The 24,676-nt window shown below is 38.2% G+C and overlaps 1 protein-coding gene across 18 annotated transcripts in view; it reads left to right on the top strand.

Moving 5' to 3' along the window:
• Nucleotides 1-24,676, top strand: part of l(1)G0196 (inositol hexakisphosphate and diphosphoinositol-pentakisphosphate kinase) — a 1,071,245-nt gene that overhangs the window by 744,436 nt on the left and 302,133 nt on the right. For 16 of the 18 annotated variants that reach the window (XM_070103279.1, XM_070103273.1, XM_070103280.1 and 13 more), the window contains one exon: nt 24,091-24,126. The exons of the other annotated variants lie outside the window; for them this stretch is intronic. In XM_070103279.1, coding sequence (XP_069959380.1) covers nt 24,091-24,126 — 36 coding nt within the window. The remainder of the gene's footprint in view (nt 1-24,090; nt 24,127-24,676) is intronic. 18 annotated transcript variants of the gene reach the window in all.

Raw genomic sequence — 24,676 nt, 5'->3', positions numbered from 1 at the left:
AGCCAGTTGAAAGGTCTTGGGCCACCTTACCCATGTCATTATTTCTTTTGAATAGCAACATTACCCAGATTGAAGTGATATATTACCGAGATGTAGCCTTGGAAACAAAATAATAATAATAATAATAATAATAAATTTATTTTGACATGATACATGGTTGTACAAAGGAATATGATAGTTGAGTGTACATGCCAAAAGCCCCTTGTATGCAGAGCATTTCAGGCAAACTTAAAATTAACTTAAGATTAATAAGGCTATAGCAGATTAAATGGTCATTAGATGAGTTACAGTCAGTACAGGAGAATTGAGTATTAATAGGTAATGCTATATGGCTTTAATTAGTCTAGTAGAGAAGTTTAGTAGAGAATAATTACAGTTTTGAATTATTTTACAAAAATTACAGTATTACAATAGAACAGTTTAAACAATTTACAGTATGAAGTATTACAATTTAGTATTCAAAACAATGAAATTTGAACATCCTAATTTTGAAGTAATGGGTACGTACATGGTTGAGCAATCTTCAGCACAATATTCAGTATTGAAATTGAGACATCATTAGCACTTTTTTGTGTAGCTTTTGAGTAACTGGTAGGTATTAAGTGTGGTTTGTCTGGTTAATTTTGGGTGATGAGGAGATTTCTAAGTAGGGCCTTAAATTGATTTGCAGGCAGTGTGTTCTGTAATGAATTCCAAATCTTCGGGCACTTTACATGCATAACATTTTTGCACAGGAAGAGATGGACACGAGGGATATCGAAGAGTGATTTGTGTTTTGTATTATGGTTGTGTGTTCTGTTGTAGTTAGCAAGTAGGAGTTTGAGAGGAGGGTTTATATTTGAGTGTAGTGTTCTGTGTATGTAGTAGGCACAATAATAAGTGTGGATGTTTTGTATATTAAGTAAGTTATGACTTGAAAAGTGGAGGAGTATGCTGTCTATTACAGGAGTTTGTAATCAATCACACTGCAGCTTTTTGTTGGCTTATTAAAGGTTTAAGGTGATTTGCTGTGGCTGAGGATTGAGGATCGAGGTGACCCTAGCTGTCTTGAGTATGGATGGGAAGGTGGAAGATTCGATGGATTTGTTAGAGTTGCAGTAATTGGTGACAACACATGAAAAGCTTTTTTATCTGTGAGTGGTGGTAAATTATTTAGGTCGCCTGTCTTGTTCTTTAGTGTTTTGATGATGAGCAAGATTTCAGTAGGATTAATATGGTCAAAAAAAAAAGACATTAAGCTTGTTGGCAGTATCGGTTGGCTGGAGGAGAAGTTCGTCTGGTTTTGTTAAGTTAATCATTCTGTTTTGTTATAGCTTTTTAGATCCTAGAATTTCCAATAAGATTTTCCAGGTCTATTTCACATCACATTTTATGTCCTGAAATCTCTTTTCGTAATACAGTGGAACCTCGGCTTATGAACGCCCCACCATGCAAATTGTTCAGGATACAAACCATCGTTTGGTCGATTTTTTGCTTCTGGATACGAAGGAAGTTTCAGGATGTGAACTTCCCCCACAAAGGAGGTTCCTTCAATAAATAAATAAATAAAATATTTATTCCTTTGCAAAGGTTACAATGTGTGTTTACACATTGTAATATACAGTGGACCCCCGGTTAACGAACTTTTTTCATTCCAGTAGTATGTTCAGGTGCCAGTACTGACCGAATTTTTTCCCATAAGGAATATTGTGAAGTAGATTAGTCCATTTCAGACCCCCAAACATACACGTACAAACGCACTTACATAAATACACTTACATAATTGGTCGCATTTGGAGGTGATCGTTAAGCGGGGGTCCACTGTAATTGGAGCAAAGAAAGCCACTATCATGCTGAGGCATTTCAGGCAGACTTAACCTAATACTTATAGATTACTAAAGTCTAGACAGGTGAAAAGTATCCTAGTAGTGGTTAACAATGTTTTGCTGATGGTGGTGCCAACTACTGGCAGCCTTTTGAAGTTTCTCCTTACTGTTATTATTATTATTGTCATTATCATTATTATTATTATTATTATTATTATTATTATTATTATTATTATTATTATTATTATTATTATTATTATTATTACATTGTATAGGAACCTTTGAACCAAGTGAGAGAGTAATTGTGGTATGGGACCTGAATGCTAAAGTGGGAGAAACTTTTAGAGAGGGTGTGGTAGGTAAGTTTGGGGTGCCAGGTGTAAATGATAATGGGAGCCCTTTGATTGAACTTTGTATAGAAAAGAGTTTAGTTATAGGTAATACATATTTTAAGAAAAAGAGGGTAAATAAGTATACAATATATGATGTAGGGTGAAATGACAGTAGTTTGTTGGATTATGTATTGGTAGATAAAAGACTGTTGAGTAGACTTCAGGATGTACATGTTTATAGAGGGGCCACAGATATATCAGATCACTTTTTAGTTGTAGCTACACTGAGAGTAAAAGGTAGATGGGATACGAGGAAAATAGAAGCATGAGGGAAGAGAGAGGTGAAGGTTTATAAACTAAAAGAGGAGGCAATTAGGGTAAGATATAAACAGCTATTGGAGGATAGCTGGGCTAATGAGAGCATAGGCAATGGGGTCGAAGAGGTATGGGGTAGGCTTAAAAATGTAGTGTTAGAGTGTTCAGCAGAAGTTTGTGGTTACAGGAAAGTGGGTGCAGGAGGGAAGAGGAGCAATTGGTGGAATGATGATGTAAAGAGAGTAGTAAGGGAGAAAAAGTTAGCATATGAGAAGTTTTTACAAAGTAGAAGTGATGCAAGGAGGAAAGAGTATATGGAGAAAAAGAGAGAGGTTAAGAGTGGTGAAGCAATGTAAAAAGAGAGCAAATGAGAGAGTGGGTGAGATGTTATCAACAATTTTGTTGAAAATAAGAAAAAGTTTTGGAGTGAGATTAACAAGTTAAGGAAGCCTAGAGAACAAATGGATTTGTCAGTTAAAAATAGGAGAGGAGAGTTAGAGGTATTGGGAAGATGGAGGGAATATTTTGAGGAATTGTTAAATGTTGATGAAGATAGGGAAGCTGTGATTTCGTGTATAGGGCATGGAGGAATAACATCTTGTAGGAGTGAGGAAGAGCCAGTTGTGAGTGTGGGGGAAGTTCGTGAGGCAGTAGGTAAAATGAAAGGGGGTAAGGCAGCCGGGATTGATGGGATAAAGATAGAAATGTTAAAAGCAGGTGGGGATATAGTTTTGGAGTGGTTGGTGCAATTATTTAATAAATGTATGGAAAAGGGTAAGGTACCTAGGGATTGGCAGAGAGCATGCATAGTTCCTTTGTATAAAGGCAAAGGAGACAAAAGAGAGTGCAAAAATTATAGGGGGATAAGTCTGTTGAGTATACCTGGTAAAGTGTATGGTAGAGTTATTATTGAAAGAATTTAGAGTAAGACAGAGAATAGGATAGCAGATGAACAAGGAGGCTTTAGGAAAGGTACGGGGTGTGTGGACCCGGTGTTTACAGTGAAACATATAAGTGAACAGTATTTAGATAAGGCTAAAGAGGTTTTTGTGGCATTTATGGATTTGGAAAAGGCGTATGACAGGGTGGATAGGGGGGCAATGTGGCAGATGTTGCAGGTGTATGGTGTAGGACGTAGGTTACTGAAAGCAGTGAAGAGTTTTTATGAGGATAGTGAGGCTCAAGCTAGAGTATGTAGGAAAGAGGGAGATTATTTCCCAGTAAAAGTAGGCCTTAGACAAGGATGTGTGATGTCACCGTGGTTGTTTAATATATTTATAGATGGGGTTGTAAGAGAAGTAAATGCGAGGGTCTTGGCAAGAGGCGTGGAGTTAAAAGATAAAGAATCACACATAAAGTGGGAGTTGTCACAGTTGCTCTTTGCTGATGACACTGTGCTCTTGGGAGATACTGAAGAGAAGTTGCAGAGGTTGGTGGATGAATTTGGTAGGGTATGCAAAAGAAGAAAATTAAAAGTGAATACAGGAAAGAGTAAGGTTATGAGGATAACAAAAAGATTAGGTGATGAAAGATTGGATATCAGATTGGAGGGAGAGAGTATGGAGGAGGTGAATGTATTCAGATATTTGGGAGTGGCCGTGTCAGCGGATGGGTCTATGAAAGATGAAGTGAATCATAGAATTGATGAGGGGAAAAGGGTGAGCGGTGCGCTTAGAACTCTGTGGAGACAAAGAACTTTGTCTTTGGAGGCAAAGAGGGGAATGTATGAGAGTATAGTTTTACCAACGCTCTTATATGAGTGTGAAGCATGGGTGATGAATGTTGCAGCGAGGAGAAGGCTGGAGGCAGTGGAGATGTCATGTCTGAGGGCAATGTGTGTTGTGAATATAATGCAGAGAATTCGTAGTTTGGAAGTTAGGAGGAGGTGCGGGATTACCAAAACTGTTGTCCAGAGGGCTGAGGAAGGGTTGTTGAGGTGGTTCAGACATGTAGAGAGAATGGAGCGAAACAGAATGACTTCAAGAGTGTATCAGTCTGTAGTGGAAGGAAGGCGAGGTAGGGGTCGGCCTAGGAAAGGTTGGAGGGAGGGGGTAAAGGAGGTTTTGTGTGCGAGGGGCTTGGACTTCCAGCAGGCATGCGTGAGCGTGTATGATAGGAGTGAATGGAGACAAATGGTTTTTAATACTTGACATGCTGTTGGAGTGTGAGCAAAGTAACATTTATGAAGGGGTTCAGGGAAACCGGCAGGCCGGACTTGAGTCCTGGAGATTGGAAGTACAGTGCCTGCACTCTGAAGGAGGGGTGTTAATGTTGCAGTTTAAAAACTGTAGTGTAAAGCACCCTTCTGGCAAGACAGTGATGGAGTGAATGATGGTGAAAGTTTTTCTTTTTCGGGCCACCCTGCCTTGGTGGGAATCGGCCAGTGTGTTAATAATAATAAAAAAATACATTGTATTATTATTATTATAATTATTATTATTATTATTAGTATGTATGTGGTGATCGGCTCTTGATCTATGGAATTGGATCTGTGCTCCAGTTCCCTAAGCTAATAATAATAATAATAATTATAATACATGTCATATTAATAATAATACGTATGTAATAATAATAATAATCATAATAATACAATATAATATACAGTAGGGCCCCACTTATACAGCAGGTGAGGTTCCAGGCTACCGCCGTAAAGTGGAACACCCTTTTTTTTCCCCTTACAAATGCATACAAATTTTTTTATTTTTATTTATTTATTTAATGTCTTTGCAAACAGTACATTGAGATTGTGTATATACAATAGTGGGTTGCAATGCAAAGAGAGCCTCTATTATACGTTGGCATTATACACAAGTTTACACTAACATATATTAAGTTAGCAATAGAACTAGGCATCAAAAAACAATAAAAAGTACAATACACACATAGTGCACTCATTACTTACCTTAAAATATTTGTAGTCTTAATATAGGGTGAGACAAGAAGTATTTATTGTAAGAAATCAAGTGTGGTATGTATGGTAGTCAGCCGGGCTACCATTCCACGCCACACCGCCTACATATAATATTCTATTACATTTAAGCATCCCAGAGTGATAAAATGTATATACAGTTCACTCATTACTTACCTTAAAATATTTGTAGTCTTAATGTAGGGTCAGAGGTGAGTAAACGAGATAAAACAAATAAATGAGAGAGAGAGAAAGAGAATTAGTACATGAGGGAGGACAAGTGCAGAGTTATGTAAACAAACCAGGTGAATGCAAGTTTTGTAAACAAATGAAGTGTACACGTCTGGTTTGTGTACATGTTACGTTGTGTACAAGTTGTCTCTACATTGATACGGTAGAATAAATAAAGAAGAGCACTCCCATTCTCATGTAACACCATTTTTAGAAGAAATGATGCTCTGAGTGAAGACAATGGAAAAGTCACTCTGTCTGACTTTTTTGAGTTATCCTAGGTTCTCTACACATATGCTGTTATGTATGATAATCTGTGTAACTGTACAGTGGACCCCCGGTTTGCGTTATTAATCCGTTCCTGATAGCTCATCGTAACCAAAATTATTGAAAGCGAATCAATTTTCCCCATAAGAAATAATGGAAATCAAATTAATCCATGCAAGACACCCAAAAGTATGAAAAAAAAAATTTTACCACATGAAATATTAAGTTTAATGCACACAAACTGAAGAAGACATAGAAAGTTTGTAGTACTCTACTAACAATAGAATACATGACACTTGCCTTTAATGAAGATCTGGTGATGATTGATGGGATGGGAGGTGGGGAGAGTGTCGAAGTTGTTAATGTTTAGAAGGGGAATCCCCTTCCATTAGGACTTGAGGTAGCAAGTCCTTTTCCAGGGTTACTTCCCTTCTTCTTTTAATGCCACTAGGACCAGCTTGAGAGTCACTGGACGTGTGTCACACAACATACCTGTCTATAGAAGCCTGTACCTCTCGTTCCTTTATGACTTTTCTAAAGTGGTTCACAACATTGTCAGTGTACAGGTTGCCAGCACGGCTTGCAGTAGCTGTGTTAGGGTGATTTTCATCAAAAAAGGTTTGCACTTCAAGCCACTTTGCACAAATTTCCTTAATCTTTGAAGTAGGCAACTTCTTCAATTTTTCTATCCCCTCCTCCAAAGCAGTTTCCTCAGGTCTGGCCTCTTGCTGTTGAAGATGATCTAGCAGCTCATCAGTGGTTAGTTCGTCATTGTCCTCCACCAATGCTTCCACATCCTCCCCATTAACCTCCAACCCCAAGGACTTCCCCAATGCCACAGTTTTTACCAAGCAGAGTTCAAGGTCCTCTTAGTCACTCCCTCCCAAGCCTTACCTATAAGGTTTACACAATTGAGGATATTAAAGTGATCCTTCCAAAAAACTTTTAGAGTCAATAGAGTGTCTGTGGTCACTTCAAAGCACATTTCAAACATAGCTTTTGTGTACAGTTTCTTGAAGTTGGAAATGACGTGCTGGTCCATGGGCTGCAGGAGAGGAGTGGTATTAGGAGGCAAAAACTTGACCTTAATGAAGCTCATGTCCCCAGAAAGTCGCATTGTCTAATACCAGGAGGCACTTAAGGTCTAATTTCTTTTCAGTTAGGTAATTTTTCACACTGGGGGCAAATGCATGGTGTAACCAGTCATAGAAAAAGTCCCTAGTGACCCATGCCTTACTGTTTGCCCTCCACAGCACACGCAAATTAGCCTTGAGGATATTCTTTTGCCTGAATGCTCTGGGAGTTTCTGAGTGATACACCAATAAAGGCTTCACTTTGCAATCACCACTAGCAATGGCACACATCAGAAGAGTAAGCCTGTCTTTCATAGGCTTATGTCCTGGGAGTGCTTTTTCCTCCTGAGTAATGTAGGTCCTGCTTGGCAATTTCTTCCAAAACAGGCCTGTTTCGTCGCAATTAAACACTTGTTCAGGTTTCAAGTCTTCACTGCCTATGTACTCCTTGAATTCCTTCACATATTTTTCAGCTGCTTTTTGGTCCGAACTGGCAGCCTCACCATGCCTAGTCACACTATGTATGCCACTATGATTCTTAAATCTTTCAAACCAACCTTTGCAGGCCTTAAATTCACTCACATCACCACTAGTTGCAGGCAATTTCTTTACCAAATCGTCATGCAACTGCCTAGCCTTTTCACAAATGATCGCTTGAGAGATGCTATCTCCTGCTATCTGTTTTTCATTTATCCTCACCAATAACAGTCTCTCAACGTTTTCTAACGCTTGCAGTCGCTGTTTCGTAATCACAGTTGCACCTTTTGCAACAACAGCTTCCTTGATTGTTGTTTTCCTGGTCACTATAGAAGAGATGGTTGATTGGGGTTTGGTATACAACCTGGCCAGCTCCGACACACGCATTCCACTTTCTTAAGAACATAAGAACATAAGAACGAAGGAACACTGCAGAAGGCCTACTGGCCCATGCGAGGCAGGTCCAAGTCTCCTACCGGCTTAAGCCAAAGCACCCACCCTAGTCAGGTCAGGTCACATTGACTTAAGGGAGGAACACGGCAACCGACCTGTTAGCACAAGCTATCAGGTCTAACTCACACCCACCCACATCTACTCATGTATTTATCCAACCTATTTTTAAAGCTACACAACGTTCTGGCCTCTATAACGGTACTTGGGAGTTTGTTCCACTCATCCACAACTCTATTACCAAACCAGTACTTTCCTATATCCTTCCTGAATCTGAATTTTTCCAACTTAAAACCATTGCTGCGAGTCCTGTCTAGGCTAGATATTTTCAGCACACTATTTACATTTCCATTTATACACCTCAATATCATATTCATTACCATGATCTACCTCCTCAAATACCTTAGTGAAAAAATTTAATAAATTCGTAAGGCAGGAACGCCCCTTTGTAAAACCATGCTGAGATTCGTTGATTAATTTATGCTTTTCAAGATGGCTACGAACTGCCTCGGCAATTATTGATTCCATAAATTTTCCCACTATGGAGGTTAGGCTTATTGGTCTATAGTTCGAAGCTAAGGACCTGTCACCTGTTTTGAAAATAGGTATCACATTTGCCATTTTCCACTTATCTGGCACCATGCCAGTTTGTAGTGATATGTTGAAAAGATTAGCCAAAGGTGTGCTAAGCTCCTCTTTACATTCCTTTAGAACCCTTGCATACAGTTCATCAGGGCCTGGGGATTTGTTAGGTTTTAATTTATCTGTTTGCCTAAGGACCATGTCACTTGTGACCCTAATAGTGCACAGTTTATTATCGTCCTGTTCTACATAATTTATCATTACTGGAATATCGCTGGTATCCTCCTGTGTAAAAACTGAGAGGAAGTATGTGTTAAAAATTCTACACATTTCCTTATCACTGTCAGTGAGCTGACCCCAGGAACTTTTGAGTGGGCCTATCTTGTCCCTGATCTTACTTCTGTATACCTGAAAGAATCCTTTTGGGTTAGTCTTCGATTCTTTTGCAACTTTAACCTCATAATCTCTTTTTGCTTTTCTAATTCCCTTTTTTATTTCTCTCTTTAACTGAATATATCGATTTCTTAATTGCGCCTCTCCTCTTTTGATTTGCCTATATATGCCTCTCTTTTGACCAATCAGATATTTTAATCTATTGTTCATCCATTTAGGATCATTTTTGTTTGATCTGATTTCCCTATTTGGAACATAATTTGACTGAGCAGCTAGAACTATGCCCTGGAAAGCATCATATCGGCAACCATCACCACCTACCTGACCCTTAGTCAGGTCATTCCAGTTCAGCCCACCTAAGTAATTTTTCATCGTATCAAGAAAGTTTGCAATTATCTCTTTCTTCATTTCCATAGTTATTAGCACTCTTTTTCTCGAAGGGTTGGCACTAGAAGCTTTCTTGGGGCCCATAGTGACTTATTTTGCAGAAACAAGCACCAAAAACACTGTGATAATATGGAATGTACCGAATGTATCCTTAGATGCGAGCACACTGGCTGGCTTGTAAACACTGGCACACACGGGGCAGTTCAGGCCACACGTGGACACACCTCTGACGAATCGCGTATACCGGGTTTTTTAACGGGAACCGAGGCAAAATTTTTGCGTTAGAATGTATCGCATACCGGATTTATCGGATACCGATGGCATCGCGAACCGGGGGTCCACTGTATTTGTGTATACCTGAATAAACTTACATATGAATGGAATAATTTTCTACAGTTATCTCCAGTAACACATTTTCTCTTATGTTAGACTAGAGAAAATGTTATTCTTGCTGTCACTTGTACAAGTTATCTGGCTATGAAATCTCATGTTTATGTTTATTTATTCTATTGTGGGGTGTATTTATCATCTTTATATGTCATGTATCGTGTTTATTATATAATTTTGAAAAAAATATCATGGATGGATTAACCCTTTCAGGGTTTCCGATGTACTAGTACGGCTTACGCACCAGGGTTATTGACGTACTAGCACGCCTAAATTCTAGTGCCTTCAAATTTAGCGAGAGAAAGCTGGTAGGCCTACATATGAAAGAATGAGTCTATGTGGTCAGTGTGCACAGTATAAAAAAAATCCTGGAGCACACAGTGCGTAAGGAGAAAAAAAAAATCTTTGACCATGTTTTTGGTTTAAAACATCAACTTTGCACTCTATTTTCATACGGTATTTATGGTTGTATTCTAGTTTTCCTGGTCTCATTTTATAGAATGGAAGACATATTACAGAAATTGAGATGATTTTGATTGGTTATACAATGAAAAGGACCTTGAAATTGAGGTCACAAAAGCAGAAATGCTCGATTTTTGCCAATGTTCAAAAGTAAACAAATCATGCCACACATCCAATACACATTAACTGGTGAGTCTGATATTCTTTCACAAGTGCTCTGATATTATTTATACCATTTCTACACTAATGCAGTAGTCTGCATAACAGTAAATCTTCCATTTTTTGTGAGAATGAAAATTCAAAGTGGAAAGCAAAAGAAATGTAAGAAGTGCCTGGGGATGTGACTAATGAACAGAGGAAATGTTATTTTAGTGCCAGGAATGTCTGTCTTGTCTATTCTGGGCCCTATTTGGAAATTGGCATCCTTTGAAATTTGTGTGAAATTGGCAAAATTGCTAATTTGACTGCTTTATTGGATAGTTCAGATCGGTAAATGGGTGGTTTCTTGTACTCATTCGGTAGAAAAAAATTTAGTTCTAGCGAAGTAGTTATGATTTTTGTCGACTAGGGCACTGGAATTGGCCAAAAATGGGGCTCAGAGTGGACGAAATCGCCAATGCATAAACATCGTCGAGACCGCTAACTTCGCGAGAGAATAATTCCATAAGTTTTCCATCAAATTTCAAACTTTTGGTGTCATTGTGATCAGGAAAAGATTATCTTTTCACAAGAAAAAATAATTGTTTTTTTCCCAAAAAATTTTCGACCCTGAGAATGAGTTTAGCAGAGGGCCTCTCAACCCTAAAAGGGTTAATGAAAATGTGTATATTAACGTGATACAGTGTATATGACATTTAATGAGACTCGGTGATTACATACTATTATTATTATATTTAATATGGAGTCATTTGTGCAAATTGTCTAGCTACCACATCTCATATTTGTTTATTTATTCTACTGTGGGGTGTATTTATCATCTTTATATGTTATGCATCGTGTTTATTGTATAATTTTGAAAAAAATATCATAGATGGATTAATGAAAATGTTTATATTAACGTAATATACGACATTTAAATGAGACTCGATGATTATTATTAATTACTAATATGACGTCTCGAGACATAGGAGACTCTTACTGATTTTAATGTGTACCTGCACGCCAGCATAGTATGTAAGTTTGTTTAGGTACAGGTATACATAAGTATAATTATCAGAGTACAGTGGTCTCCCTCTTTTCGTAGTTCCCGGCAATCGTAAATTTTGCCAATCATTGGGGTATTTTCGTATAAACATGGACTCACTTTTCATAGGTTGACTAGCGAGTCGTAGTTCGTGCGGGACGCGTACCCACGGCGTGAGCCATGGTGGCAGCCAGTCTGGCATTGTTTACCATTGAGCGAAGGTCCCCTCACGTGCTCCAGCTAAATATTTCATAATATTCCATTTATTTTAGTGCTTGCAAGTACTAAATAAGCTACCATGGCTCCAAAGAAAGCTCCTAGTGCCAAGCCTGTGTTAAAGAAGGTGAGAAATACGATTGAATTTAAGAAAACCATCATTGAACAATATGAAAGTGGTACAAGTATGGCTGAACTGTCCAGGATGTATAAGAAAGCCTACACAGCCTTATGTTCCATAGTGGCCAAGAAAAAGGAAATCAAGGATGCTGTTGTTGCAAAGGGGGTAACTATGCTGACAAAAATGAGATCACCAGTACTCGAAGAGGTTGAGAAGTTATTATTGGAGTGGATAAATGAGAAACAATTAGCAGGAGATACTCTTATGACTTCGATTATTTGTGAAAAGGCTAGGCATTTGCATGAAGATTTGGTAAAGAAACTGCCTGCAAATAGTGGTGATGTGAGTGAATTTAAGGCCAGCAAAGGCTGGTTTGAGAGATATAAGAACCGTACTGGCATACACAGTGTGGTAAGGCATGGTGAGGCTGCCAGTTCGGACCACAAGGCGGCTGAAAAATATGTGCATGAATTCCAGGAGTACATAGAGGCTGAAGGACTGAAACCTGAACAATTGTTCAGTTGTAATGAAACAGGCCTCTTTTGGAAGAAAATGCCAAAGAGGACCTTCATTACACAAGAGGAAAAGGCAATGCCAGGACACAAGCCTATGAAAGACAGGCTGATGCTAATGTTCTGTGCTAATGCTAGTGGGGATTTCAAAGTGAAGCCATTACTAGTGTACCATTCTGAAAATCCCAGAGTGCTCAGGAAAAAAAATGTTATGAAGAGTAAATTGTGTGTGCTTTGGAAATCTAATAGTAAGGCATGGGTCACGAGGGAAATATTCGTTGAGTGGTTCAATGAAGTGTTTGGCCCTAGTGTGAAGGAGTATCTCCTGGAAAAGAAATTGGATCTCAAGTGCCTGTTAGTAATGGACAATGCACCTGCTCATCCTCCAAACTTGGATGACCTAATTTTCGAGGAGTTTGGGTTCATCACAGTAAAGTTCTTGCCCCCAAATACCACTCCTCTCCTCCAGCCCATGGACCAGCAGGTCATTGCAAACTTTAAAAAACTCTACACCAAAGCAATGTTTCATAGGTGCTTGACTGTGACCACAGACACTCACTTGACCCTAAGGGAATTTTGGAGAGAACACTTCAGCACCCTCCATTGCATAATCCTTATAGGTATGGCTTGGGAGGGAGTGACTACCAGGACTTTGAACTCTGCCTGGAGAAAATTGTGGCCAGATTGTGTCGACAAGAGGGATTTTGAAGGGTTTGGGACTGACCCTAATGAGCCTATGTCTGTTGTAAAATCAATTGTGGCACTGGGGAGTTCCATGGGGTTGGATGTGAGTTTGGAGGATGTGGAAGAATTGGTGGAAGACCACAATGAAGAGCTCACCACTGAGGAGCTGCAAGAGCTTCAGCAGGAAGAGCAACACTTCGCAGCTCAGAATCTTGCTGCAGAGGAGGAGGAAGAGAGATGGAAGAAGGTGCCTTCTTCAGAAATTAAAGAGATTTTTACTATGTGGGGTAAGATGGAAAGCTTTATGGAGAAACATCACCCTAACAAGGTTGTTGCAAGCCATATTGGCAACATGTACAATGACAAAGTCATGGGCCATTTTAGGGAAGTTTTAAAGAGACGCCAGAAACAGAGCTCTCTCCACAGTTATTTTGCGAGACAGGACTCCATTGACTCTCAAGGTGGTCCTAGTGGCATTAAGAAACAGAGAAGACAAGCAACCCCAGAAAAGCAATTGGTACCTGAGGTGTTGCTGGAAGGGGATTCCCCTTCCAAACTATAAACAATCCACTCTCTTTCCTCCTCCAGTCTCTCATACACTAAGAAGAATCTCCAATAAAGGTAAGTGTTATGCTGTTAATGTTTCATTCATCATTTCCCATTGTATTGTTTATGTACTACATGTATATTTCATGTAAAAATTTTTTTTGTTTTAATACTTCTGGGTGTCAGGAACGGATTAATTGTATTTACATTATTTCTTATGGGAAAATTGATTCGTAAATCGTAAATTTCGTTTATAGTAAAGGCTCCAGGAACGGATTAATTACAAAAAACGAGGGACCACTGTATATATAAAATATGAAATAACTTTTAAAAACACTTGAAATTTTGGAGTTTCCAGACATAATGAAGAGACTTAGTGCTTACGGATCTCACAGAGAATGTAAACAAACCAGGTGGGGCACGGTGACCGTATTAGAAAGTCAGGTGGGGGGAGCCGTATAGCGAGTTTTGGTCATAATTTGAAATGACCATATTAGCGGAACACCGTAAAGCGGGGCCCTACTGTAATAATAATATGTTATCATTTTTAGACTTTTTTTTTTTTTTTTTTTTTTTATATTTTTGTGCCAAATGCTTCAAAATACAAATTGGTAAGCCTCTGGGTGGGTGTAGGTACAGCTGCTACCACAATGACTATCTCAGTGCTGACCAAGTGTCAAAAGGAGGAGGAGGTGTGCCGCTCTGAGTGATCGCAGCAGACCCTTGGGATGCATAATTTTGACTTATATTGTACAAATTTCTTACATAATGCCTCACCCAAAGAGACAGCATTTGCATACAATCAGCAAGAAGTGATTAGAAACTATGAAAAAAGCTAGAGAAACAAAGAAGGCAGCAGCATAGAGTGGGGCAGTTGGCCGCCGCCGCCGCCGCCACCACCACTGTGGCCGCCGCCACCACCACCACTGTGGATGCTGCCACCACTGTGGCCACAGTGATCATGTCTTCACCTATATATACATCTGTCTTGACCACACCTGTGGTTACACTAATCATAGATAAACACAAGCTAGGTGTGGGGTTATGGACTGGGAAGATACTAGAGTGGGACAGTAAATGGCAGATGCTTTCTGCTGCTGCCAGTGTCGCTATCACTTGCCATATTATGGCCTATTTTATTCATTCTAGAGTACAGTATATATCATGTTTCTATGTTATTAATATTGTTTATTATGTCATATTAGATGAAATGTGATAGATAACTAAGCCGTAGAGTTGATATTAGCATTATTTTGTCATGCCTCCTGAGAGGTTGGAACGGATTAATTGCATTTCAATTAATTTAAATGAGGAAAATTGACTCGGCATACAAACAACTCAGGATACGAACAAGGTCACAGAACGGCTTAAATTCGTAAGCCGAGGTTCCACTGTACATTTTTTTTTGACCTTATTAGATTGGTTAGTATTGTCGACTAACGTTTTGCTGTATGCCTTTGTTATTAGACCCATTCTGTACTGTTTTTCTTATAGATTTTTTTATCAGTAGATTTGAGGATGCTGTTTGTAAGTCAAGGGGTGTTTAGTCTCTTAGCTGTGATCTGCTTAGTTTTTATCAGGCAATGTATGTTATAGAGTTTTTGGGTTGTTTTTAAGAAAATATTAACACATTCATCAATATTGAGGTTGATTGCTAGCTCGTTTTGCCAGTCATTGTTATTTAATACTGAAATAAGCTATTGACAGATGACTCATCATGCAGTCAGAAGGTGATCTTAGTTATGTCCTAAGGTAATTTACGTAAGTTGGTTATGAGAAAGGTGGGAGGGTCATTAGTGGTGTTATCTGTGATTATACCTGATTTTAATGGGGATATTATGTTTGTCCAGATATGGTCTAGTAATGAGGCATTTGTATTGGAGATTCTAGTAGGTTTTGTTATTGTTGGCAGAAGTAAGTAGCACATCCAAAAACAAATTTGCTGTGAAGACTTGATTTTGTATTGGAGGCTTCTAGTTTGACAGGACCTTTAGGTACATACCTCCTTTCCCTCCATCGTGAATTTGTAGGGGTGACTGTACTTCATTTCTTAATGTCTGCCCAAGAACCATACTACACATTGACTTCAAACACAACATTTACACTGCCTCTAAAGCTTGTCGATACCACTTTCAAAGACTTCATTCCATATATTTTACACATCAGCCATCTCCCACCAAGGCAAGCTGATCCAAAGAGCAGGAAACACTAACTCTTGCTCATTCATTCATGGTACTAAATTGTAATACATCATATTGTAAATTGTTTTTAATTGTTCTATTGCAATACTGTAATCTTTATAAACTAATTCAATAGTGTAATTATTCTCTACTAGACTCATCAAAGCTATGTAGCATTACCTAATAAAATATTCATTTCTCTCGTACTAACTGTATATTATCTAGTGACCATATGAACTACTATTGCCTTCCTAAACTTAAGTTAATTTTTAAGTTTGCCAGAAATGCTCTGCATACAAAGGGGCTTTTAGCATGTACTACACTTAACTATTATATTCCTCTGTACAACCATGTATCATGGCAAAATAAACCTCTTATTCTTATTCTTAAGTGTTGGAAAGGTAAAACACCATGACACTTATAAACTAAATATGTAATTTAGATCTTAATATCTCTGATTATGAAAAAGATTTGGGAGTTCTGGTTAGCAGTAATCTAAAGCCAAGATAACAGTGAGTAAGTGTTCACAATAAAGCGAAAAAAATTCTTGGCTTCATATCAAGAAGTATAAATAACAGGAGTCTTCAGGTTGTTCTTTAACTCTGTATCACATTGGATAGGCCTCATTTAGATTGTGCTGCACAGTTTTGGTTGCAGAATAGATATAAAGGCCTTGGAAAAAGTACAAAGGAGGATGACAAAGATGATCCCATGTATCAGAAATCTTTCCTACGAGGATAGACTGAGGGCCGTGAATCTGCACTCTTTAGAAAGGCATAGAATTGGGAGGTACGGTAGTACCTCAGTCCTCGAACTTAATTTGTTCCAGAAGGCTGTTCAAGTGCCGATCTGTTTGAGTACGAATTTTTCTCATAAGGAATAATTAATAATAATTTTTCATCTCTATTGTGACTCTAACCAATTTTCTTTTTGGCTGGCTATTATCACTAATATTCTTAGGTCCCATGGTGACTTATTTATACAAACTATATAAAAAAAAATGCAAAGAAACATGAAATAGTTTACAGCAAAGTTCAGCGGAGTTTTGCACTGAGCGACAGCTGCTGCGAGACTGATGCACATTGTTTGGTCGAGTGCCAAGCAAATAGTCGACTACCGAGTGATTTTTTTTACTGAACAAAGCTTTCGAATTCGGAATTGTTTAAGTTGGGAGCTGTTCAAGTACCAAGGTACTGTATTACTGTATATGATTGAGGTGTATAATAAAAAACTGGAATAATTAAAGGGAATGTAAATAATGTGCTAAAAATATCTAGCCAAGACATGACTCTCAGCAATGGTTTTCAGTTGGAAAAATAATGATTCATAAAGTATATAGGAAAGCACTGGTTTGGTAATAGAGTTGTGGATGAGTGGAATAAACTCCCGAGTACCGTCATAGAAGCTAAAACATTGTGTAGTTTTAAAAATAGGTTAGATAAATACATGAGTGGATGTGGGTGGGTGTGAGTTGGACCTGACTAGCTTGTACTAATATGTCTGATGCAATGCACCTTTCATAAGTGGATATAACTTAGATCAGACTAGCTTGGGCCTGTGGCTTAGGCTGGTAGGTGACTTGGACCTGCCTTGCATGGGCCAGTAGGCCTGCTGCAGTGTCCCTTCTTTCTTATATTCTTAAGTCTGTTGGGTGTCCAAACCCCTAGCCTCAAAACCTTCTTTACCCCTTCCATCCAACCCTCTAGCCCAGATTATATGCCCTCCTAGCCATCCTATTAGCTTCAGCCTTTCTAAATGTTCTTTAAATAATACGTTTGGTAACCCCATACCTATTCTCCTAGCCTTGAATTCTCTACATAATGCTCACATTGCCCTCAGATCTTTACTGCTTTCAGTTGGTACCACTTTACTTTGGTACATTTCCAATTTTGTCTCATTGAATAAAGTTCTTTTTCTCCACAGATGCCTCAGTGTACTACCCACCTTTTTCCGTCTTGTCAAATCTATTGTTCACCTCATCCTTCATAGACCCATCTTCTGCCAGGTTCCCTCCCAAATATCTGATGTCATTGATTTCCATCATACTTCCTCCCTCCAATCTGATATTCAGTTTTTCATTGCTAGATATCTTGTTACTCTTATCACCTTTCTCTTTCCTATGTTCACTTTTAATTTCATCTCCTTACATACTTTCCAAAATTCATCCACTAACCTTTGAAATATCTCTTCAGAATCTCCTGAAAGAACTGTGTTGTTGGCAAATAGCAACTTTGAAAACTCCCACTTTGTATCATATTCTTTAGCATTTAATACCACACCTCTTACTAACACTCTAGTGTTCACTTGTTTTACAAGCCCATCTATAAATATGTTAAGCAACTACAGTGGACCCCCGCATAGCGACTTTAATCCGTGCAAGAGGGCTCATTGTTATGCGAAATGATCGGTATGCGAATGAATTTTCCCCATAAGAAATAATGGAAATCAAATTAATCCATGCAAGACACCCAAAAGTATAAAAAAAAAAAAATTTACCACATGAAATGTTAATTTTAATACACACAAACTGAAAAAGGCATGCACAATTACATGACACTTACTTTTATTGAAGATCTAGTGATGATTGATGGGATGGGAGGAGGGGAGAGAGAGTGTTAGTGTTTAGAAGGGGAATCCCCTTCCATTAAGACTTGAGGTGTCGAGTCCTTTTCTGGGGTTACTTCCCTTCTTCTTTTAATGCCACTAGGACCAGCTTCAGAGTCACTGGACTTCTTTCGCACAATATATCTGTCCATAGTGGCCTGTACCTCTCGTTCCTTTATGACTTCCCTAAAGTGTTTGACAACATTGTCAGTGTAATAATCACCAGCACGGCTTGCAATAGCTGTGTGAGGGTGATTTTCATCCATGAAGGTTTGCACTTCAAGCCACTTTGCACAAATTTCCTTAATCTTTGTAGTAGGCAATTTCTTCAATTTCTCTCTCCCCTCCTTCGAACCAGTTTCCTCAGGTCTGGCCTCTTGCTGTTGAAGTTGATCTATCAGCTCATCAGTGGTTAGTTCTTCATTGTCCTCCTCCACCAACTCTTCCACATCATCCCCACTAACCTCCAACCCCAAGGACTTTCCCAATGCCACAATGGATTCCTCAACTGGCATAATCCTCTCAGGGTTAGCCTCAAACCCTTCAAAATCCCTTTTGTCTACACATTCTGGCCACAGTTTCTTCCAAGCAGAGTTCAAGGTCTTCTTAGTCACTCCCTCCCAAGCCTTACCTATAAGGTTTACACAATTGAGGATATTAAAGTGCTCTCTCCAAAACTCTCTTAGAGTCAGTTGAGTTTCTGAGGTCACTACAAAGCACCTTTCAAACAGAGCTTTTGTGTACAGTTTTTTGAAGTTTGCAATAACCTGCTGGTCCATGGGCTGCAGGAGAGGAGTGGTATTAGGAGGCAAAAACTTCACCTTAATGAATTTCATGTCCCCATAAAGTCGCTCTGCCACATCTGTAGGATGACCAGGGGCATTGTCTAACACCAGGAGGCACTTAAGTTCTAATTTCTTTTCAGTTAGGTAATCTTTCACATTGGGGGCAAATGCATGGTGTAACCAGTCATAGAAAAAGTCCCTAGTGACCCATGCCTTACTGTTTGCCCTCCACAGCACACACAAATTCTCCTTGAGGACATTCTTTTGCCTGAACGGTCTGGGAGTTTCAGAGTGATACACTAATAAAGGCTTCACTTTGCAATCACCAGTAGCATTGGAACACATCAACAAAGTAAGCCTGTCTTTCATAGGCTTATGTCCTGGGAGTGCCTTTTCCTCCTGAGTAATGTAGGTCCTGCTTGGCATTTTCTTCCAAAACAGGCCTGTTTCATCACAATTAAACACTTGTTCAGGTTTCAGTCCTTCACTGTCTATGTACTCCTTGAATTCCTGCACATATTTTTCAGCTGCTTTGTGGTCCGAACTGGCAGCCTCACCATGCCTTATCACACTATGTATGCCACTACGCTTCTTAAATCTCTCAAACCAACCTTTGCTGGCCTTAAATTCACTCACATCATCACTAGTTGCAGGCATTTTTTTAATTAAATCCTCATGCAACTTCCTAGCCTTTTTGCTTATGATCGCTTGAGAGACGCTATCTCCTGCTAGCTGTTTTTCATTTATCCACACCAATAAGAGTCTCTCAACATCTTCCATCACTTGCGATCTCTGTTTCGAAAACACAGTTAAACCTTTGGCAAGAACAGCTTCCTTGATTGCCTTTCTGTTGCCCACAATAGTAGCGATGGTTGATTTGGGTTTCTTGTACAACCTGGCCAGGTCGGCGACACGCACTCCACTTTCATACTTATCAATGATCTCTTTCTTCATCTCTATAGTAATTCTCACCCTTATTGCTGTAGGGTTGGCACTAGAAGCTTTCTTGGGGCCCATGGTCACTTATTTTGCAGATAAAATCACCAAAAACACTATAATACGAAATGTTCCGATTGTATGCTTGGATGTTACCGCGGAGGCTGGCTGGTAAACAATGCCACCGGCGGCACATGTGAGGCTGGCTAAGGGCGCACATTGGACGCGTCTTGGACGAACAGCGGTGAGCGGGTTTTTGAGCGGTATGCGAGGCAAAATTTTTGCGATAAAAGCGAGCGGTATGCGGATTGAACGTTATGTGATGCCGACGGTATGCGGGGGTCCACTGTATAGTGACATCACACATCCCTGCCAAATGCCTTTACTGCTTTTTTATAACCTTCCACCTAGTCAGTATATTGTCAACATCTGCCACATTGCTTCCCTATCAACTCTGGCATATGCTTTTATGAATTCATAAATGCAGCAAAAGGTTCCATACCTTTTTCTAAGTATTGTTCACTTTTATGCTTCTTTGTAAATACTTGACCCCTACCTCTCCTAAATCCTCTTTGTTCCTCTGCAATTGTACTTTCTGTATTACCCTAGTTATTTCAATAATAATTGTTCTATCAAACACTTTACCCAGTTTACTGAGCAACATTATTCTTCTATAATTTTTACACTTTTTTTTTATCCTCTTTTTCTTTTTGCAAAGAATCCATGCATGTTCTCTGCTAATCCATAGAAACCTCTTTCCCCTTTTATGTATATGTTAAACAAATACACCAACCACTGTAAAACTTTCAGCACTTGCTTTAACATTTCTATCTTGATCCCATCTATCCCAGCTGCTTTACCCTCTTTCATTCTATCCACTGCCACACACACACACTCCCCACACTCACATCTGGCTCTTCTTTACTCCTGTAACATGTTATACATCCTTGCTTGATACTGTACATGAAATCAATCTTTCTTTCTTCATCAGCATATAACAGCTCCTCAAAATATTCCCTCAATTTTTTCAGTATCTCCACCTCCCCGTCTAATAGCTTTCCTCTTTTGTTTTTAACTTCTAAATCCATTTGTTCCCTTGGCCTTTTTTACTTATTTAGCTCACTCCAAAGTTCTTTCTTGTTCTTGGCAAAATTTGTTGATAAAACCTCACTCACAATCTCACTGGCTCTCCTTTTGCTCTCCCTCACCATCATTATAAAAAGCTTTCATATGCTAACTTTCTCTTTCTTACCAGTCTCTTTACTTCATGATTCCACCAATCTATTCCCTTCCCTCTGACACTCACCCTTTTATACGAAAAAACTTCTGGTGCTGTATACACTAACACTGCATTCTTAAATCTACCCCATACTTCTTCAGTCTCCCTCTTTCTAGCTTACCTTCATCCCAATAGTTGCTTATACCTTACCTTGTCTCCTCTAATTAATCAACTTTCACTTCACTCTCACTTCACTTCGTAACCTTATAATTATAACCTTACATAAGCAACATTACTTTATTACTCTAATGCATTTCTTGTTGTTGTTTTTGTATCCCTTCCAGAATTCTCTCTTTTCTCAGATGCCTCAACACTAATGCATTCCCGCTATAGTTTAGCCCCAGATATATCATTCCTTAAATGTGCTATTATTTTAAGCTAAATTAAAATTGAAATTATTTATTTCTTAACCCTTTCAGGGTCGGCAGGCCCTCTCCTAAACTTGTTCTCAAGGTCGGAAATTTTTTAAAAAAGAAAAAAAAAAAAATTCTTATGAAATGATAGAGAATCTTTTCCCGATCATAATGACACCAAAAGTATGGAATTTGATGGAAAACTTACAGAATTATGCTCTTGTGAAGTTAGCGGTCTCGACAATGTTTATGTATCAGCGATTTCACACACTTTGAACCCTATTTTCGGCCAATTCCAATGTACCGGTCGACAAATATCATACCTATTTTGCTAGAACTCCATTTTTTCTATCGAATGAGTACAAAAAAACCACTCATTTACCGATTTCAACTATCCAATAAAGTGATCAGAAATTGGCAATTTTGCCAATTTCACTCAAATTTCAAAAGATGCCAATTTCCAAATAGGGTCCAGAATTGACAAGACAGACATTTCTGGCACTAAAATAACATTTCCTCTGTTCATTACTCACATCCCCAGGCCTGTGTTACATTTCTTTTGCTTTCCAATTTGAATTTTTATTCTCACAAAAAATAGAAGATTTATGTTATGCAGACTACTGCATTAGTGTAGAAATGGTATAAATAATATCAGTGCACTTGTGAAAGAATATTAGACTCACCAGTTGACGTGTATTAGACGCATGGCATGATTCGTTTACCTTTAAACTTTAGCAAAAATCGAACATTTCTCCTGCTTTGAGCTCAATTTCAAGGTACTTTTCATTGTGAAACCAATCAAAATCATCTCACTTTCTGTAATATGTCTTCCATTCTATAAAATGAGACCAGGAAAACTAGAATACAACCACAAATAGCATGCAAAAATACACTGCAAATTCGCTGTTTTAAACCAAAAACACGGAGTTTTTTTTTTTTCCTCATTATGCACTGTGTGCTGCAGGATTTTTTTTATACTGTGCACACTGACCACATAGACCCATTCTTTCATATGTAGGCCTATTTAATCTACACAAAAAAAATAATTTTTGTTAATACTTTTGGGTGTCGGGAACGAATTAATTGGATTTATATTATTTCTTATGGGGAAAATGGTTTCAAGTTTCGTGAATTTCAACTTTCGGTAGACTCTGGAACGGATTAATCACGAAACTTGGGGGTCCGCAGTATGTCACCACAAATGTGTTCACTGGCTTTCCCACCTGCAGATTTCTGGTGTTTCTTATGGGTGTCATTATTAAGCAGATTATTCTAGGTTCATCTTTAACATTTTTTTACACATGTACTGAAATTGCATTTTTATATATATACTATAAGTCTTGGGTTAGGTTTTAATTCTAGTGTGTCCAAAATGTTCTGCATAATTTATGAGCTTTCCATATTTGCTATTATATGCCATCCAGTTTTGTTAAAACTAATGTATCACATGGAAATAAAGTATTTATTTTATTTACTTACTAATGTGATATTTTGAAGATAAGCCTCTGAAACACAACATGAGCCTAAATCTAAAACAAAATTTGTTAAGCAGTTATAGTTTTGTATTACATTATTCACAAGTTCTACAGAACAAAAGGCACAATATCGTGAGTGGAAAAATACACAAATAACCTGCACTTGGACCATTTACAAAGTCACAGTGTGACTTTGTAAATGGTCCAAGTCAGACCGAAGCATCGCCGTAAGTTCCTCTCTCCTATGTGCAGGTTATTTGTGTATTCACAAGTTCTAGTTTTGAGGACATTAGAATTAGTTTGCCTGAAATGCATTACAATCTAGTGGTTTTCTTTTGTTCCTAATAATGTTTTATTACTTGTAAACTACATTATTTGTACTGCATAAAGAAATAAAAATTGTAATGTATTGTATCAGGGAATGATACATTCTTGAAATTGGGGACTTGATCAACCTATTACTGATTTGAGTTAATAGTTTCTAAGTTATGTGATTTGATAAATATAAATCCCTTTTTTTCTCTCTAATTTCTGTTATTATTGACAAAGATACAGTGGACCCCCACTTAACGATCACCTCCCAATGCAACCAATTATGTAAGTGTATTTATGTAAGTGCGTTTGTACGTGTATGTTTGGGGGTCTGAAATGGACTAATCTACTTCACAATATTCCTTATGGGAACAAATTCGGTCAGTACTGGCACCTGAACATACTTCTGGAATGAAAAAATATCGTTAACCGGGGGTCCACTGTACTTTATATTCTAACAAGAAATATTCAGTTCTCTTGTTAGCCAAGTTTTCTAAATATTGATGCATGACAGACCACATATTTTGAAATTTGATGTAATACAATGAGAGACGATAAAGATGTTCATATTATTTTTGTTACTGCAGTAAAATGTGGCTTAATGGTCTTATTGTATCCCAGTCATGTTTATCTTCACAATGAATTTGGCCATATTCCGTAAATGTATATTAACAGAATAACTTTTATTTTATTTTCAGATTTATTTTATACTTTATATTTTATGTTTATACCAGAGTTTTGTATCTGAGACAGGAAATGAGACGAGCGGTCCCAGGGTACACAAATGCATGACTATGCGGAATGTGTTGTGATCATTTATTGTGCTGTGTTTCAGAGCGAACAGAGTGGATTGACGAGTCAGTGACTGGATGTGAGTAAGATTCTCCCATATATGTCAAGTGTCTGAGATGTGCAATTTTTCTGCTGGGGTGATATGGTGCTGTCATGTTATGTGTTCACTGTGGGTTCTGCCATCACTTGAGTGAAGTCTATAATGTAGTACAGTACTAAAAATGATGCCTCTGTGAATTACAGTATATTCTTTTGCAGTGGATATATATATATTTATGTATTTATACTATATATCTGTTTATACATCTGTATAATGCTCTAACCTATTTCCTATTTGAACTTTCACATGATGGTATCATATTTGCATTTCTTCTCCAACAGAATATTGTCTATGATTTACATTCATATTCCATAGATAATTTCTGCTGTGTTTGCTGTGGTGTTGTAGCTGTTCCTAGAAAGAGTATAATTTAACTTTACAGTAGTTTCAGTGAACAAAACATGGCAGGTAGATGCTTCAGCTAAAAAAAGGTATTAGATCATAATGATACTGAATCATGTATCACAAATGCATGACTTACGTTCTGGTGATGGAATGATTATCATATTTATTATTGTGATCTATAGTG

The sequence above is a fragment of the Cherax quadricarinatus genome, chromosome 85 (assembly GCF_038502225.1).
Source record: "Cherax quadricarinatus isolate ZL_2023a chromosome 85, ASM3850222v1, whole genome shotgun sequence".
In the NCBI taxonomy this organism is placed as follows: Eukaryota; Metazoa; Arthropoda; class Malacostraca; order Decapoda; family Parastacidae; genus Cherax; species Cherax quadricarinatus.
This window is presented reverse-complemented; position numbering and strand designations above follow the sequence as displayed.